At 31.0% G+C, this 18340-nt stretch overlaps 1 protein-coding gene and 2 long non-coding RNA genes across 5 annotated transcripts; all 3 read right to left on the bottom strand.

Moving 5' to 3' along the window:
• Nucleotides 1–2266: 2266 nt before the first annotated feature.
• LOC134227219 (uncharacterized) lies at nt 2267–5507 on the bottom strand. 3 transcript variants are annotated; one of them, XM_062708564.1, is made up of 4 exons: nt 5319–5507; nt 5059–5170; nt 3838–4669; nt 2267–3782 (listed from the first exon to the last, which is right to left on the bottom strand). In XM_062708564.1, exons 1-4 carry the CDS (start codon nt 5431–5433, stop codon nt 2934–2936), a joined length of 1908 nt encoding a protein of 635 aa, XP_062564548.1. In that variant the 5' UTR covers nt 5434–5507; the 3' UTR covers nt 2267–2933. The 3 variants fall into 3 exon arrangements, with proteins under 3 accessions (XP_062564548.1, XP_062564549.1, XP_062564550.1); XM_062708565.1 differs by having other exon boundaries at nt 3838–4631; nt 5319–5471; XM_062708566.1 differs by lacking the exon at nt 5319–5507 and having other exon boundaries at nt 3838–4631; nt 5059–5312.
• An 8001-nt stretch (nt 5508–13508) lies between these two features.
• On the bottom strand, nt 13509–14374 carry LOC134220168 (uncharacterized). The gene is made up of 3 exons (XR_009981790.1): nt 14232–14374; nt 13915–14138; nt 13509–13709 (listed from the first exon to the last, which is right to left on the bottom strand). It is a non-coding gene; the product is annotated as an uncharacterized LOC134220168 (long non-coding RNA).
• Nucleotides 14375–15764: 1390 nt separating this feature from the next.
• On the bottom strand, nt 15765–17107 carry LOC134220349 (uncharacterized). Its single transcript, XR_009981869.1, has 4 exons — nt 16991–17107; nt 16758–16905; nt 16571–16676; nt 15765–16499 (listed from the first exon to the last, which is right to left on the bottom strand). It is a non-coding gene; the product is annotated as an uncharacterized LOC134220349 (long non-coding RNA).
• Nucleotides 17108–18340: the final 1233 nt, after the last annotated feature.

Here is an 18340-nt window from a genome sequence, read left to right as displayed (position 1 = left end):
CGGGATCGAATAAGAATTCCGTGGGAATCCGGCACTTCACAGTAATGGTCAGGAAAAGGAACTTCACTTCACTACGGTCGTGTTTCCGCTAATCTCTCCGGTTTCCTCTACGCAATTCGGCTTGGCGTCACTTTGGTCGAAAATGATGACCGATTTTTCACAGGTCACTGATAGCAGGTGCCGTCTTTCACGTGGGCGTCACTCTCGACGGAAGCAATGGCGTCCCGGAGGTGTCGAGCTGGCGGATCACTATCACAAACGGGGAAAAAAAAAAGCGAAGTAAAAAACGCGCACAGAACCAACTGAATGCTGTGGTGGTTCACCTGGTAGAGAGCCCGTTTTTTTCGTTGCTAGGATGTTTTTAACGGTTTCCTTCGGCTCGTGTTGGTTGACGCTTGAGATAGTGGTGGTGAACTGGCGCTTGACAGCGCAGATGTCAACGGTACGTTACGGGTGTTTTGCGGGATAGGAATAGGGATGGGCAATATGATTTCCGTATTTTGATATTCGATATTTTTATGTTGTTTTATTTTAATTCAATTCCGTTACTTTTAAGTTCATTTTAGTTTTAATATTTTTAGAGCAATAGTAGGTAATAGTTTATGTAAATAGTAAGTAGAATTTTATGAATAATTAATTATGTATAGTAAATTTAGGTAAATTTCTAATGTAAGCAATTTGGCAGGTTACACGACATCGAAAATGACAATTATATGCATAGCGAACACTTCCACACCAATTGCCATACAACTTGAAGATATTCGAGAAAAGTCTAGGGAAGATGATACTATCAGCGGGGTAATTAGGGCACTCTAAGGAAAAGATTGGTCGAAACAAGCATTAGTTTTCAAACCTTATGCATCTGAACTTTGTGTGCTGGAGGATGTTTTACTCCGTGGAGAAAGAATTGTCATCCCAGAGTTATTGCAGCATCATATTTTACAATTGGCTCATGAGGGGCACCCTGGAATCGTGGCAATGAAAAGACGATTAAGGCAAAAGGTATGGTGGCCAAACATGGACAAGCAAGCCGACAAATATGTAAAAAGTTGTAGGGAGTGCACCCTGGTCTCTGCTCTATCACCTCCTGAACCTCTTGTGCGAACAAGAATGCCTGAGAAACCATGGACCCACATTGCAGCTGATTTTATGGGTCCATTACCATCGGGGCACAACCTGTTAGTACTCGTTGATTATTTCAGTCGATTTGTAGAAGTAGTTGTTATGCGTGAAATTACGGCAAAATTGACAATTCATGCGCTTCATGAAACTTTTTGTCGATATGGTATTCCGGAATCGATGAAGACTGATAATGGGCCGCAGTTTGTAAGCGAAGCATTGAGTAAATTTGGTACTGAATTCGACATAGAGTTGATTAAAACCTCTCCATATTGGCCACAAGCAAACGGAGAAGTAGAAAGGGCCAATAGGGCTCTGAAGAAACGCTTACAGATTAGTCAGGAAACACCTAATTCCGACTGGAAGTAGGATTTGAGGATGTATCATCAATTCGACCTCTCATTCAACTACCGGCGTTGCTCCTTCAGCATTGATGTTCGGGAGAGTACTCCGTGACAAGCTGCCCACAATGCCTTCGGCAGGAAATATCTTGACCGAGGAAGTAATGGATAGAGATCGTGAGAAAAAAGTGAGAGGAGCCGAATATGGCGACAACCGTTGTCAAGCTAGGCCGAGCTTGATAAAAGTGGGAGATATTGTGGTTGCTAAACGCATTAACAAAGAAACCAAGCTTTCCAGCAATTTCAGCCCTGAAGAACTGGAGGTCATCCAACGAAACGGACCCGACGCAACTTTAAGATGTAAGGACACAGGAAGGACATTTCATCGAAATGTAGCTCACTTGAAACACATGGCAACTGAAGCAAATCTAGCCGATCAAAATATATCGTTACCACATACAAGGACTTCAGAAATCAACAGCGAATCTCAGTCATCATCTCCACAGTTACTTTCAAGTAATAACCAACCATTGGGGTCGCAACCCACAGCGGACTTGGCGGTTCCGCCACAGCGAAGGCCTCAACGAAGTATTCGACAACCGGGATATTTGAATGACTTCCGTTTAGATCCAGTTCAGGACATTTAAGAAAAGGAGGAGTTGTAGTATCCTAGAACGGTCGTTACAGGGTAACTTCAAATGAATTTGAATTTGAATTTAGATATCTAAGTAGGCGAGATAATAAATGTTCTCTTCTGTGGATTACTGTACTACCGACAGGTTGGCTTTTATTTAGTGCTCCGATACTTCACGTGTTACATGGGAACATTTCCACAGGCCTGCAAAGCAAATGGCAGCATCTTTATGATTAGAGCGTATATCAGTAAAACGGAATTTATTAATAACTAGTCGACCCGGCAGACGTTGTCCTGCATAGTAGGCGTAAATGCGCGTTGCAAACTGCCCTTTCGAATCCTTATTTTAATTTTTCACGATTTGCTCAACTTTACTCGTAATTTTCGCATAAGCAAATATCATATAAACCCGTCGGAAACTATAACGAATGTTTCTGCTGAAGAAATGAAAAAAATCCATCCAGCCGTTTTCGAGTTATGCGGATACGAACACAGACCATTTCATTTTTATATATAAGAAGACTAGTAGACCCAGCAGACGTTGTCCTGCATAGTAGGCGAAAATACGCGATGTGATCTGCTCATGCGAAATTTCCATACGAATATTAATTTTAGTTTTTCACGATTTTCTCAAATTTACTAATAATTTTCGCATGAGGAGATATCATATAAACCCGTCGGAAACTATAACGAATGTAACTGCTGAAGGAATAAAGAAAATCCATCCAGCCGTTTTCGAGTTATGTGGATACGAAGACAGACCATTTTATTTTTATTATATAGAAGATTTTATTCAAATGGGATCATTAATTCAATCATAACTAATTTATTCATTCTAATCATAAAGATGTTGCCATTTGCTTTGCATTGTTGTCAGTAAGCAGCCCTTCATAAATTCTCCACTCTTTAATATGATCAACTCCATATTGACCCTGACTCCATTCATCGTATCGCTTGTGAAACAGAACGCCATCCAACGGGGGATCATCACGGAAGTTATCTTCATCATCCAGGCCAACCAAGCGAAAAGCCTTTGCCGTGTATGTGAACATTTTCTGATAAAAGAAAACTAGCCGATATGGGCGACTTTTGATTGCTTTGGGATATTCAACTGCCCGAATGTCGTAGGTTTGGAATGACACATCGTAAGCAACCTGCAAAAACAGGTCTGCTTCGAAGAGCTCCAGATCGTGTCGCTCCAGTAAACAGTATAAAGTGAAAACGGTTAAGCGTAATTGCATAGGGATCTTCTGTAATTCAGCAGGGTTCAGCGTATCGGATGCAGTCCAAGATAAAAGTTGGAATTTAATATTCCTGAGCTTCTCCTGGGTAGCTTGATCCTTCGATAGCAACTCAAGCAGAGTAGGTGTGGCTTCGTCACGCGGATATTTTACGGGAAAGGTGTATACTCTGTGTGGTTCTTGATGAGACGCTTTAATGATAATCGGCAGTTGTTTTGGTCGCTGTGGTTTATGGTGGAATAAAATTATTCCTGCCATTCGCGAAATTAGTGCGATTTGAAGTTTCGCGTAATCATTCCCAAAATCGTCTTGACGCATGTCGGCTATGCACATGCTTACGTCCAGTGGCTTACCCCCCCAAATTAAATATTCGAACGGTGAATCTCTTCGAATTAGTGCTTCTATGAGGGGATCCGCAGTGGGGTTGAAGTTCAGCTGTTGGATTTTCTGAAATTGAATAAATATTAATGAAATTGTTTAAGGCTGCAATCCACGGTATTACCACACTGTAAGTATCCAAACCACGTCGAAATTTCTGAATCAAATCCTTACCAACTATTTTGTTTGTGATATCGTTAAAAATGGTCAACACCGCATTATCATTAAGTTTTCGAAATGGAAACAGTCGGATGTATTGAGCCATGTCGAGAAATTTATTGACACCTCGAAAATAGCGCTTAAGGAAATACTTTACTGCATCGTGTGGCATGATATCGTTCCCCATGAGTGTACCAAGAAGTTGCATTTGCTTGAAATTCAAGCCAAGGTAGTTAACAAGAGTATGTCGGTTAAATTCTGTGGTGCGCAATGTGGACAAGTTCAGATCTCTAGCCGACCAGTACCTCCAGGATCCTTCGTAGATAAAGTAGTCCGAATCTTCGGAGATTATTGCCAGAGCGTTCACTTGTATTGCATATGCTACCAGCTCTTGATCACACTCGCGGCCGATGGTCATAATACACTTTCCGTGCTTTTGTGCAGCATACCTCAAAGGATATCCAAAGTTCAGCGGGGCTTTATATTTATTCATCAGAGCTCGTAGGTCAGTTCCCCTTTCAATGGCTTCGATCAACTTTAGGTTATCTTTATATCTTTTGTCTTGGCGATTGCACCAAGTTGCACTTTTCGGCTCATTTACCGGCCCGTCGTAGAAAAACACAAGTTCGGCGCCTAGTCCTGTCAGTTTGGCAAAAAACTTATCAATCACAACGAACGCCAGATTGAAACGTCCCCCAAAGAATAGTCCTTTCTGATCGTGCATGCCAAGAGGCTCGAACAATGCAAATAGATCAATCACTATAATCGGAGGTTCCATCGATTTATTAAAATATTCGCTGTTGATGAAAATAATACGCGTTCATAAGCTTGTTTTTTAGGGTCTGTCTCAATTGCATAATTAAACTGAAATTAAACTTAGAAGTGACATTTCCATAATTATCGAATAACCCTGCTCGCAGAGCAAGATTACTTTTGACAGATATCGAATCATTTTCCATCGATGTCCTATTGGAATTGCTGGGTAGCACCAGCCATTTTTATAACGGGGTGATTTTTTAATTTTCGAACTGTCACTTTTAAGTTTAATTCTCCAAATGAGACAGACCCTTAGGGCCAATTTCTTCACCTCCGCTTAACTCTTAAGCGGTGCTTACCCATACGCTTAAACCTGGTTTAAGCACTAAGCGGAGGTGAAGAAATCGTCCCTTAATGTTATAATACGTACCTGATTTCATCTTCAATATAGATCCTAGAAATGCCGCAGGGAACATCATTACGGACGAATTTGCCAAGGTGCTTCACACCCATGATTACAGTGACAAAGATGCAGTTCGTTGCTGAAGACACGAACAAACAATAATTACTAAACACTAAACACTATCCGCTCGTAATTGGTCGAGGTAGTATGTCAGTCGAGAGAATATGATGTCAAGTCTGCAGAGCAGAGCAAAAACATGAAGTGAAATTAATAATTCGCAGGCTTACCGTTTGCGTTTATATAAGGCGATGAACAACGGTGGAAGTGAATCGAATTACCCTGAGACGAGACCTGCAAAGACGGCTTCTTTTTCCTTGTTTTGACACTTGTTCTTCTTTTCATCACAGTTGATCATCGATTCTCAACTGTTTCCTTGAGTGTTTCACCTAAATCTCGGGTAGAATCTTTTGAGCACAATAAAAGTGTTTGTGATTTACGGATTTGTAAACTTATTTTTATAAAGATTTTCCTATCGGAAATAAAACACGTATTCATAACAGTTCAATATTAAGCTGTCCGGCTTTTCTAGAATACTTTTCAAAGTGAAAAAGTACTCGTAAAACAAAATTATTCGGAATACTTTTTGAGGGATACCAATACTTTTACACAAAAAGGTGCTGGTTGCATCTGACGTCCCAGCTGCAAACTACCTACACGGACACACGGACATTTGGAAGTACCCATTATATGGGTCTAGAGTACCCATTTTTTGAATCGGTATGAAGATGTCAAAAAATGGGCTTTTTAATGACAACATAAAATGGGTAAATTAACCACAATTTATACTTCCTCTTCGACTAACTTTAATGCGTAAATATTACCCGTGAAATAGTTTTTCAACACCGCCATCATTTTACAAGAGAAGTTTGTCATTGGCAAGAAGTCATTAAAATCCAAGTTAAAATCCAGGAGTGTGCTTTGTTCAAAGTCGCTACGATCCGGAAATGGTTCCGGGCGGAAAGCAAGACATCCGTTGATGTAAAGTGGTAGGATTTTTTGCTGAGCCGTAAGTGAAGTAAGTTTTTCCATTCACAATACAAAACAATATATTTTTCTATAGGATTTCTTTGGTTCATTACAGTGACCTGTTCCGATCTCATATACAAGCACCTTTCCTCTGCAGAGAACTATGGCTTTGCACCTGGTACCCGACGAATCAAATTCATTTTCCGCAAGTCAAACTAAGCTTCTACCTCACGAGAAGAATCATGTGAATGTGGAGGATCATTTTCCGATAACGAGGACGATGATGTCAGGTGAATTTGGCTCCAAAATGTATGTGAAATGTAAAGGAAAGCGATAATAAATTTACAAAAAAGTTTTGCTGACGTTCTTTAATTACGATCGTGTTAATATCATACTGTCTGTGCTTATTTGGATAGACAAATTATTTATGTAACATAACCTCAAATCTACAAAACAAAAAAATGGGGCTTATTTACCCATTTCGCCAATAAAATTCAGGAGCAAAAAATACCCATTATTTGAAGTTTGGAGGGAATACTCATTAATGAGTAAATCGAGTTTACCCATTTAATGAGTTATGCCGCTTTTCTTCAAAATGGGTACGAAAATACCCATTAATGGGTACTTGAGAGCTTCCGTGCAGATAAATCAACCCAAACTTTGAGTTCAATATACGCACTATTGAGAATATCGCAGAAAAAATCAGGTATCTGGCAACCCCAATCCTACCCACTACGTTTGACAATAGCCAACATCTTTGAGTTTCCCATTGTTCTATTGAAATTGGGTTTCCCACTGACAATTCTATTTTGTAAACAAACCACTATTCCGAAGTGATTGTTTCCAAATAGACGTAATTATTTTTCATCATTTTTCAAGAACTTGTGCGAAAGTATGAATGCGAGGTGCTATTTCAACAAGAATATTGATGCCTTTAATAAATTTTCATATTTCAATCGGCACCAAGCGCTCTACTTCGCCAAAATATCACGATATTCAAAATACATTTTCAATGGGTCGTATGAATAAAAAGTAGTAAGTTCAACTTTACTACATTTTCAGTAGTAAACGTCACTTGTGGAACATGTTCGTATGAATAAAAGAGACTTTACTACACTACATATTTCGAACATACTACAAACAACTGATTCGGTATGAATAAAAAAAGAGTTTACTACTGATTTCTTGTAGTCTGCTCAAGACGTTGCTACTCATGTTTCAAATGCAGATTATTCATCAGAATCGAAGCGAATCGGCTTTGTTCTTGAAAATAGAAGTCCAATTTAGGGAAAACAAACAAAACAGACATGCCTTTTGTTGATTAGCCGCAAAAAAATGATGAAATCATCATCGTCATCATGGGGTCGATTTTGTTTTGACGTTTCTCCGTGTAGTAAATGGTAGTAATTACCCAGAGTAACAATCTGTGAGCTGTTAGATTATGGTTAGGGTCCGTTAGTTATGCTTCCCTTCAGAAAGCATTTGTTATGCTCTTTTTCTTTTTTTTCGCGCCTTGCATTTTTTATGACAGCTGAAAATAGAAACAGCATTCTTTTCATTCATTTCATGCTGTCTTCTCGGTGCGCTTTGCGAGTGCTCTCGGTGCTTATCTTCGACAAAATGGCGATGTTGGAATGCTTTTTTCAAGTAAGTATTTAGGCGTATTTAAAAAATAGTGAGGTTTTAACATTAAACTTGATTTCCAGCATTCGTGGTCCTGGATACGGAGCGAAAAGGGTTCATGGAGGATGCGTTGTCGATAGCAAGAGGCCTCGGCAGTTCTTGGAAGAGCGAGTCAAAGGCAACCGATTCAGGGCTGCTCGCAGATTATCACTTGGCGACAGAAGATTTTCTTCAAGACAACCGCGCGGCCTGTTCCGACAACTTCTGCAAATTTTGCGCTTCAAGCTTACGACGAAGATACAGACACGTCACAATCGCAGAGCTGGAGAACCACAAGCGCATATAGTTAAGTCCTGCTTACAACAGCGTATATAGCTAAAACTATGGCTCCTAAGATCAGCAGGATATGGTGCGCTTGAAGGGAAGGTGGGGATTCTCCTAAAAGGATATAATTAGATGACAGAATCAACATAGGATTAGGGATCAATGGTAGCCCCAACTACAACCCATCCGCACGTTCTTCCTCCGGTGGTCATGGATTCTCCACCGCCAGCACCGATGGACTGCGCTTCAAGGCTTTCCCATCAAACCACTCGTCAGTTACTTCCACTTCGGAAAGCGTCGTATCTTGAAAGAAATTGCTAGGAAACGGTTAATGGATCCTTTAAATTTACCAGTGAGTGTGGCGTTTATTTTGTAGTTAATAAGCTTCACAGTTTTAATGAGCACTCGTGTAAGATTTTACAGTGAATGCTTCTTGGGCAGCGAAAACATTTTCTCTTATGTATGTACTTAATTGTTGAATCTATCTTTTTTTTGTGTCATTACAGGAACTTAACCTCGAAAAACAAGATCAAGTATATCCGGAAGTTCGCCTGGTTCGCCGCCACCTGATCTATTTCAACAGCTTCCACCCCAATACAAAAATTAGATTTACGTGCTGCTTCCAAAATGACCCCCTTTCGTGCAATGGTACCTTCGGGTACGCCTTCTGGTAGCGCTAGCATGTTGCAATTTAAATTTAATTTAATTTTAATTTAATTTTAATTTAATTTTAATTTAATTTTAATTTAATTTTAATTTAATTTTAATTTAATTTTAATTTAATTTTAATTTAATTTTAATTTAATTTTAATTTAATTTTAATTTAATTTTAATTTAATTTTAATTTAATTTTAATTTAATTTTAATTTAATTTAATTAATTTTAATTTAATTTTAATTTAATTTTAATTTAATTTTAATTTAATTTTAATTTAATTTTAATTTAATTTTAATTTAATTTTAATTTAATTTTAATTTAATTTTAATTTAATTTTAATTTAATTTTAATTTAATTTTAATTTAATTTAATTTAATTTTAATTTAATTTTAATTTAATTTTAATTTAATTTTAATTTAATTTTAATTTAATTTTAATTTAATTTTAATTTAATTTTAATTTAATTTTAATTTAATTTTAATTTAATTTTAATTTAATTTTAATTTAATTTTAATTTAATTTTAATTTAATTTTAATTTAATTTTAATTTAATTTTAATTTAATTTTAATTTAATTTTAATTTAATTTTAATTTAATTTTAATTTAATTTTAATTTAATTTTAATTTAATTTTAATTTAATTTTAATTTAATTTTAATTTAATTTTAATTTAATTTTAATTTAATTTTAATTTAATTTTAATTTAATTTTAATTTAATTTTAATTTAATTTTAATTTAATTTTTAATTTAATTTTAATTTAATTTTAATTTAATTTTAATTTAATTTTAATTTAATTTTAATTTAATTTTAATTTAATTTTAATTTAATTTTAATTTAATTTTAATTTAATTTTAATTTAATTTTTAATTTAATTTTAATTTAATTTTAATTTAATTTTAATTTAATTTTAATTTAATTTTAATTTAATTTTAATTTAATTTTAATTTAATTTTAATTTAATTTTAATTTAAATTTTAATTTAATTTTAATTTTAATTTAATTTTAATTTAATTTAAATTAATTTTAAAATTAATTTTAAAATTAATTTTAATTTAATTTTAATTTAATTTTAATTTAATTTTAATTTAATTTTAATTTAATTTTAATTTAATTTTAATTTAAATTTTAATTTAATTTTAATTTAATTTTAATTTAATTTTAATTTAATTTTTAATTTAATTTTAATTTAATTTTAATTTAATTTTAATTTAATTTTAATTTAATTTTAATTTAATTTTAATTTAATTTTAATTTAATTTTAATTTAATTTAATTTAATTTTAATTTAATTTTAATTTAATTTTAATTTAATTTTAATTTAATTTTAATTTAATTTTAATTTAATTTTAATTTAATTTTAATTTAATTTTAATTTAATTTTAATTTAATTTTAATTTAATTTTAATTTAATTTTAATTTAATTTTAATTTAATTTTTAATTTAATTTTAATTTAATTTTAATTTAATTTTAATTTAATTTTAATTTAATTTTAATTTAATTTTAATTTAATTTTAATTTAATTTTAATTTAATTTTAATTTAATTTTAATTTAATTTTAATTTAATTTTTAATTTAATTTTAATTTAATTTTAATTTAATTTTTAATTTAATTTTAATTTAATTTTAATTTAATTTTAATTTAATTTTAATTTAATTTTAATTTAATTTTAATTTAATTTTAATTTAATTTTAATTTAATTTTAATTTAATTTTAATTTAATTTTAATTTAATTTTAATTTAATTTTAATTTAATTTAATTTAATTTAATTTAATTTTAATTTAATTTTAATTTAATTTTAATTTAATTTTAATTTAATTTTAATTTAATTTTAATTTAATTTTAATTTAATTTTAATTTAATTTTAATTTAATTTTAATTTAATTTTAATTTAATTTTAATTTAATTTTAATTTAATTTTAATTTAATTTTAATTTAATTTTAATTTAATTTTAATTTAATTTTAATTTAATTTTAATTTAATTTTAATTTAATTTTAATTTAATTTTAATTTAATTTTAATTTAATTTTAATTTAATTTTAATTTAATTTTAATTTAATTTTAATTTAATTTTAATTTAATTTTTAATTTAATTTTAATTTAATTTTAATTTAATTTTAATTTAATTTTAATTTAATTTTAATTTAATTTTAATTTAATTTTAATTTAATTTTAATTTAATTTTAATTTAATTTTAATTTAATTTTTAATTTAATTTTAATTTAATTTTAATTTAATTTTAATTTAATTTTAATTTAATTTTAATTTAATTTTAATTAAATTTTAATTTAATTTTAATTGATTTTTATTTAATTTTTAATTTAATTTTAATTTAATTTTATTTAATTTTAATTTTAATTTTAATTTAATTTTAATTTAATTTTAATTTAATTTTTAATTTAATTTTAATTTAATTTTAATTTAATTTTAATTTAATTTTAATTTAATTTTAATTTAATTTTAATTTAATTTTAATTTAATTTTAATTTAATTTTAATTTAATTTTAATTTAATTTTAATTTAATTTTAATTTAATTTTAATTTAATTTTAATTTAATTTTAATTTAATTTTAATTTAATTTTAATTTAATTTTAATTTAATTTAATTTTAATTTAATTTTAATTTAATTTTAATTTAATTTTAATTTAATTTTAATTTAATTTTAATTTAATTTTAATTTAATTTTAATTTAATTTTAATTTAATTTTAATTTAATTTTAATTTAATTTTAATTTAATTTTAATTTAATTTTAATTTAATTTAATTTAATTTTAATTTAATTTTAATTTAATTTTAATTTAATTTTAATTTAATTTTTAATTTAATTTTAATTTAATTTTAATTTAATTTTAATTTAATTTTAATTTAATTTTAATTTAATTTTTAATTTAATTTTAATTTAATTTTAATTTAATTTTAATTTAATTTTAATTTAATTTTAATTTAATTTTAATTTAATTTTAATTTAATTTTAATTTAATTTTAATTTAATTTTAATTTAATTTTAATTTAATTTTAATTTAATTTTAATTTAATTTTAATTTAATTTTAATTTAATTTTAATTTAATTTTAATTTAATTTTAATTTAATTTTAATTTAATTTTAATTTAATTTTAATTTAATTTTTAATTTAATTTTAATTTAATTTTAATTTAATTTTAATTTAATTTTAATTTAATTTTAATTTAATTTTAATTTAATTTTAATTTAATTTTAATTTAATTTTAATTTAATTTTAAATTTAATTTTAATTTAATTTTAATTTAATTTTAATTTAATTTTAATTTAATTTTAATTTAATTTTAATTTAATTTTAATTTAATTTTAATTTAATTTTAATTTAATTTTAATTTAATTTTAATTTAATTTTAATTTAATTTTAATTTAATTTTAATTTAATTTTAATTTAATTTTAATTTAATTTTAATTTAATTTTAATTTAATTTTAATTTAATTTTAATTTAATTTTAATATAGAATATAGAAGACCGCTTCGGAATCGGCGGCGGCTGTAGTGTAAATTTCAAAACTGCTTCCTTCCTATAGTCTATACATTATAAAACACGGGAGGAAAAAGATAAAATTATAATTTCATAATACATTACCTTAATTAAGCTAAATGTGGGTAATCTAAATATATAACAATTATTTTGGTAAATATAGAAAATTTCTAAGACGATTTTTATTGATAATTTATTTACATTCATCTGTTATTCGAGGCAGTTATGTATATTATGAACATTCTGCCTCGGATGACTGCTGAATGTAAATAAATCAGCATGAAAGCCCTTTCAAAACAACCCTCACAACTCCCTAACCGCTCACTGCGAAACATTGCTAACGTTATACTAAAGTGAGGCTAACAGGTTAGATTAAATTATGCAACTTACATAAACATATCTAACAAAAGTGTTGCAGATCTGTCTAATTTTAGTCTCATTTTACCCTAACGTTAGTGAGAAAATTAGAGTAACTTTCTAACAGGTTACACTCATGTTAGGGTCAAGTTAGAGTAACCTTGTTTGCTGGGAAACTGTAGTAAAGGCTAAGTTCGAATGTAGCATATGCCATAAGTTCGAAAATGTTTTTATTCATATCAAACATGTAGTTTTCTCTGTGGACTTTATTTTTGAGTAGATACTACAAGCGTTGAGTTTTGCTACTTTTTATTCATACGACCCAATGGCAGGTTTCAACGATTATGATTACGCCTTCGTATTAAATTATTCGATGATTTCGATGCTGGCATCAAAAACATGGCCGCTTCGCAGACCCCTGGAAAAAAATTACCCAAATTTGGGTAGTTTTCCCTTTCTTTCCCATCATTGCTATCAAAACTAGAGCAAGATGCAAACACCTCACCGAGGTTGCTCAGCCCAATAACCCAAATTTGAGTTAATTCAATATTCTCTATTTTGGGTTGATCAAGGTCCGCTTTGAATAAATTAAACTCAGCTTTGGGTAAATTGTTTACATGGGATTAAAGGCAAACTACCTAGTGCCACACAGAAAGAAAAATCAATAATAAAATTAAGAAAATCGTTGGTTAAAATAAAAAGTTGCGTTGGTTCTTTTTCGTAGAGAGTTGCTTCTGTTCAAAATAAAAGTATGAAAACTTTTATTACACCCATGCTTCAAAAATCGCATGCTGCCCTGAAATCAAAAGTTTGGACATTCAAAATGAAACTTTACATCTGTCAAATCAAAAAAGTCACATTATGGAAAACTAGAGTATAGAATATTTTCATCCAGAAATGAAACTTCGAATTCCCCGAAATAGAAACCCCCTTCCTTTAGCATCTACTCATCTTTTCCCTTTCTAATTCAATCAATTGTATAGTTCAGTTTTTATTTTGTTACTTAAACATTATATTTCTTTTATTTAACAATGGGTCACGGAGATGTCACACTACAATCTTTGGCGAGATTTGGCTAAAATCCGGCGAGCTACTGGTGCAGCAACGCCCACAAGGGTGCATATCGTCGTCATCTTGACATTGTGGCATGGATTATTGCTGGTCAGGTACATTAAATCATGCAGTTTATCTGTAAATACAAATAAAAAACTTATTTAAATTTCATGAATTGAACCAAGGTGTGTCCTAATTTAAATCAACTAAGGTGCCACTTAGATCCACGTAATTCAGGGAACCGTTTTGTGGAAAGTAGCACACCGGTCTACTGTTTAATTTGGTCGTATACTATAGGAATTGTTATTTTTTATACGCTGTTTAAAATATATATGACCTACCTGGCGTCAATCCGTGTGATGGCAGTCGACGAATTTTTCAGCATAAATGAAGGGAGCTGGGCTGTCCCAGGGAAGGAATTTTCCCTTGGGGAACTAACCCTAAAAACATGCGATATCTCTTTTACCGGCAAAAGTATTTATTTACTGTTTCCAATTAAAACGCACTCTTTTATGAAGCATTTTTAAATCCGATGATCGGTGATCGTAGAACCGTGAGGTAGAACCTAGAAAAGAAAACGTTCGTTGCATATGTATATTATATCGGCAAAGTCGCAAATAAATCAAGATGCAGTATTTATAATGAGCTAATAAATTACCTAGTTGTTGAAATTGGCGGAGTCAGCAGGCAAACTTTATTCCAGAAGTCCAATTTATTTACGGTTGACGAAAGGTCAGGCTCAATCCGTCACCAAGAAATCACGCACAATAACTGACACCGGCAAAAAAAGAAGAGTAATTCTAAATGGATGGTTCAACAGTTTTACAATGTTTGCGTTAAAAGGAAAAACTTTTATTTATGCAAAATGATTTGTTTCGAAACACTTTCAATGCTAAAGCATAATTTTTGCGTTAATCAATCCTACTTTTATTTCAAACAAAATCAAACGCTTTTTAAATCAAAAAGGCAAAATAATTATTAGAACAATGTTTGTTTTTTCTGTGCAGAAAAGTCATTTTACTCAAATTTGGGTTATTGGCCCAAACCACGGTTTTGAGTGCAAACAACCCAATTTTGGGTAGTTTTGGTTTTCAGTGTACTTCAAAGGAACTTTGAGAAGCAAAAATAAAATCATCTGCACGGAGAAATGAAAATGCCCAGAAATGGGTGTTTTTTCACCCACCTTCGAGATAACTGGACTAACCCATAAGGTGGGTAAAGTGGCTTTATCCACAAATGGGAAGAAGGTTTGTACGTCAAAATGGATGTGTAGTTTTCACTCACCTTCCTAAAGCTAAGCTTTCTTCATATGGGTGAAAATCACCCATCTGCAGCAAATTATTTTCAGCGCTGATAAATTTGTTATGTTAAATAAATATTATTAAGATATAAAAAGAAGTACATGCAATACATTATTTATTGATTATTCCTCTTTTAAGTATATACAAATTACAGAAGCTTAAGTTTAAGGTTTTTCAAGATTTATAGTTGTATCAGCCATCAGTTCAATAATCCTCTGGGTCCTCTTATATGTATCCAAATTTCTACTGTCTTCTAATTACTACTGTCTTCAAATGTAACGTAATCGTGAGATTATCGTGTTATTGACCCATCCGTTATAGATCCATGAAGAAGCCAGCTAAAAATCACAAAAAAAAAAGTTTACTCAAATATCGGAGTCCAGTGGGATCCAATTTACACTGCTCTCATTTTCTTATAAATTTAGCAGTTTTAAGAACACTGAAATACTTACGTTCAATGTCTCGACTGCATTATAATTATATATTACTAATTACTTTACTGACGTGATTATGTCTGGACTTTGTCTCTTATTTAATACATCGTTGAAATAAATTAAAACAATTTAGAGTAAGTTTTCCAATAGGACTCCATTCTAAAATCTCGCGAAAAACTGCAAACAGATTTTTCATCCATAAAAGGATAAAAAACCACCACACCTTACACGCTTAGTTCAGTTCACCCAAATGTGGGTGAAGAGTACCTAAAATCTCCTAAAAGTGCACATACCTAAATATGGGTAAAGTGGCATTTACCCATATAGGTATATTTAGAAGAGTGCGATTTATAGGTAAATTTCACCCAAATTTGGGTAATTTTTGTGTTTTTTTTGCTTGGTACATTTGGATATTTTGCGATTAAAAATAATATAATAATTAAGTAAATTTAGCTCTTGTATAAGAAGAATCGTTCAGATTTATTGACATTATATTTACAAACGGAATAACAATGATTAATTTTTACAATAATGGACGATCAACTATAATATATACTTTCAACAGCCAGATCAGAAGGAATCATCTGCCGGTAACCGGTGATGGCAAGGACTAGTCTCACTCTTCGCCAAATCTGTCCATGTGATACCGCTGTTCCACGCAGATTGATTTACTCGACTCAAGCCATCAAATCTGGCCAATCTAAATATATACCCGAATGCCGAAATCATGTCGGTGTCATATTTTTACGTCGCTCGCTTTATCAATGCTCCGGTATCTACAGCACTTTTGCGGACCGATTCATTCTTTCGATGAGGCACGCTGCACCACATAGACGGAGACTGACCTTCCGGTCTGTGGGTACCGCTGCATAGAGCCATTGAATGGCTGTTCCTGCAGTATGTTCTATATTGGAAAGAGCATGGACAAGACCTATGATAGAATCGTTGTCTTGCTGCTTTCCCTTGGACTTTACAAGCTGGGTGTTAACTGGGACAATCGGAATATACATCACTGCAACCAGAGCACATCATAACAAAGTCCATCGCAAGTAATCAGATCCTCCGTAGGTTGCCTCTCCCGCGTTACATAGCGTACCAAGAGGTAAATCTCAGCTATGTCCAACTGGCTCGTTCCGGCATATAAAACATATAAGAGAATCTATTGCCCCTCGGTTGTCTTGTGAAACAGGGCTGGAAAAGATTGTGATGGTTAACGATTATGTTATTGCTTTGGATGGTAAAACCAAATATCAACTACTTACCCGAACAAATTTTCAAAAGTCCTCCCAGAACAATCGTTATAAATTTTATTGCAGAGCAAAAAAGTATAGCTATGGAGCCCAGCGACAATTTTGTAGCGTGACGCGGCTGTGAAAGAGAATGATACTAGTTGTCATTGGGATTACAGGAACTTGCCCTTGAAGAAGGTATATCAGAATCGAAAATTACCTGTTGCGATGGCTGTTGATTCAGTAGGCTGATGCTTTGGATCTGAGACTTTGGATGGGTTAGGTACTCTGAGCTCCAGGAAGATCCGACAAGAGGAGTTCTGCTATGGTTCTTGGGCAGCACAGTAGTCGCGGTATTGCTCTTCCGACTGTGGAAGAGATGGAATTTCATTTGTAAATACATCTTCCCAGGCATCTTCCTCATAAATAACGAATGAAGCTGTTTTTACTTACCGCGATTCATGGTTTCGAAGTCAATTTTCTTATTAAGAAAATAAGTTCCTGATGACAAACATTCGCCGGAACAGTTTCAGTGATAATGATCGACTGATAACACAATGTCTATTTTTTCACCCAAGTTTGGGTAAATTCATTCACCCATATATAGGTGAAGTCAACTTACCAAAAATATAAGTAAAATTTACCGATTTTCTCGGTATATTTTACCAATAATATGAGTAAAGTATGCAATACCTAAATATGGGTGATATAAGTACCAATAAATAGGTAAATTGATCTAAGCGTGTAGATTACATGAAACTGTTTTAAAGTGGGCACTTTTCACCCGTTTTCCAAATTTTGAAATCACCCATCTTTTTGACAGCTTCATATAAATCTCGAAGGTGGGTAGTTTTAAAACATTTCATGGGTATTCTCAAATCTCCGTGTGTGCACTGTGCCATCAAAGTACTCTTTAATGGGTAAAAAAGTACCCATTATGAAGTTAAATAGTTCAACTCATTAAAAGAGTAAACATCATTTACTCATTAATGGGTAAACTATCCGTACGTCAATCCAACGAGTAATTTTTACCCATTATCAGAGGAAAAATTATATGGGAAAATGAGTAAAAAATACTCTTTTTAATAAATACCCAAGTAACACCAAGCATTACAATATTGCACATATATCAATCACAAATCGGCATGCTAAATGCTAATTGCATTAGATCTGTTTTAACGATGTAAAGTTGCATTTATTCATCAACTGTCAGACAACGATACTCTAAACCAGCAATACGCCCGCATAATAAAAAACAACATGTTATATGGTCGGAATCATTATTACGATGTAAGATATAGCTTCACAGTTTACGTTGCGGTTATCGAATACTTTTCAATCGATTCAACCATAACTGCTCGACAACATCACTAAATGTCAACATATAACATGCTGTCTCTAAAATGTTCTTTATTTCCTGCATTATATGTCAACATTTTATCATACTGTTGAGCGAAAATTTTGCACGCGAAAACAGACGATTTTTTATGGTGACATAACTTAACAACCCATTCAACATAGTGTTATTTGTCAAATAACCGTACCACAAACTGTTAAAACTTTATATGAGATTGTTCATTTACAGTTGTCAACAGTAAAGGATACTGTTGTCGACCGCACGGGAAAATATCCATGTACAGTTTGTATTTATGCGGGCGAATGCAGCGACGCATTACTGATGCTTTATTTCAACATGCCAGAGTAATAAACCATTAATTCGGTCTTATAATTGCCCTTTTCCACTTTAAGTCAACTTTTAGGGCTGCGTTTTTAACAAGCATATATAGCTTCATGGTTACTTGG

Source organism: Armigeres subalbatus, chromosome 3 (genome assembly GCF_024139115.2).
Source record: "Armigeres subalbatus isolate Guangzhou_Male chromosome 3, GZ_Asu_2, whole genome shotgun sequence".
NCBI lineage: Eukaryota > Metazoa > Arthropoda > Insecta > Diptera > Culicidae > Armigeres > Armigeres subalbatus.
This window is presented reverse-complemented; position numbering and strand designations above follow the sequence as displayed.

Bases quoted from the DNA above. Each gene is read 5' to 3' on its own strand.
- LOC134227219 (XM_062708564.1), bottom strand. From the start codon at position 5,433: ATGAAAAGAAGAACAAGTGTCAAAACAAGGAAAAAGAAGCCGTCTTTG. The intron at 4,670-5,058 runs GTACGTATTATA...TTTCATCAACAG, and splicing joins TATATTGAAGATGAAATCAG to CGAATATTTTAATAAATCGA. The intron at 3,783-3,837 runs GTAATACCGTGG...ATTCAATTTCAG, and splicing joins GTTTGGATACTTACAGTGTG to AAAATCCAACAGCTGAACTT.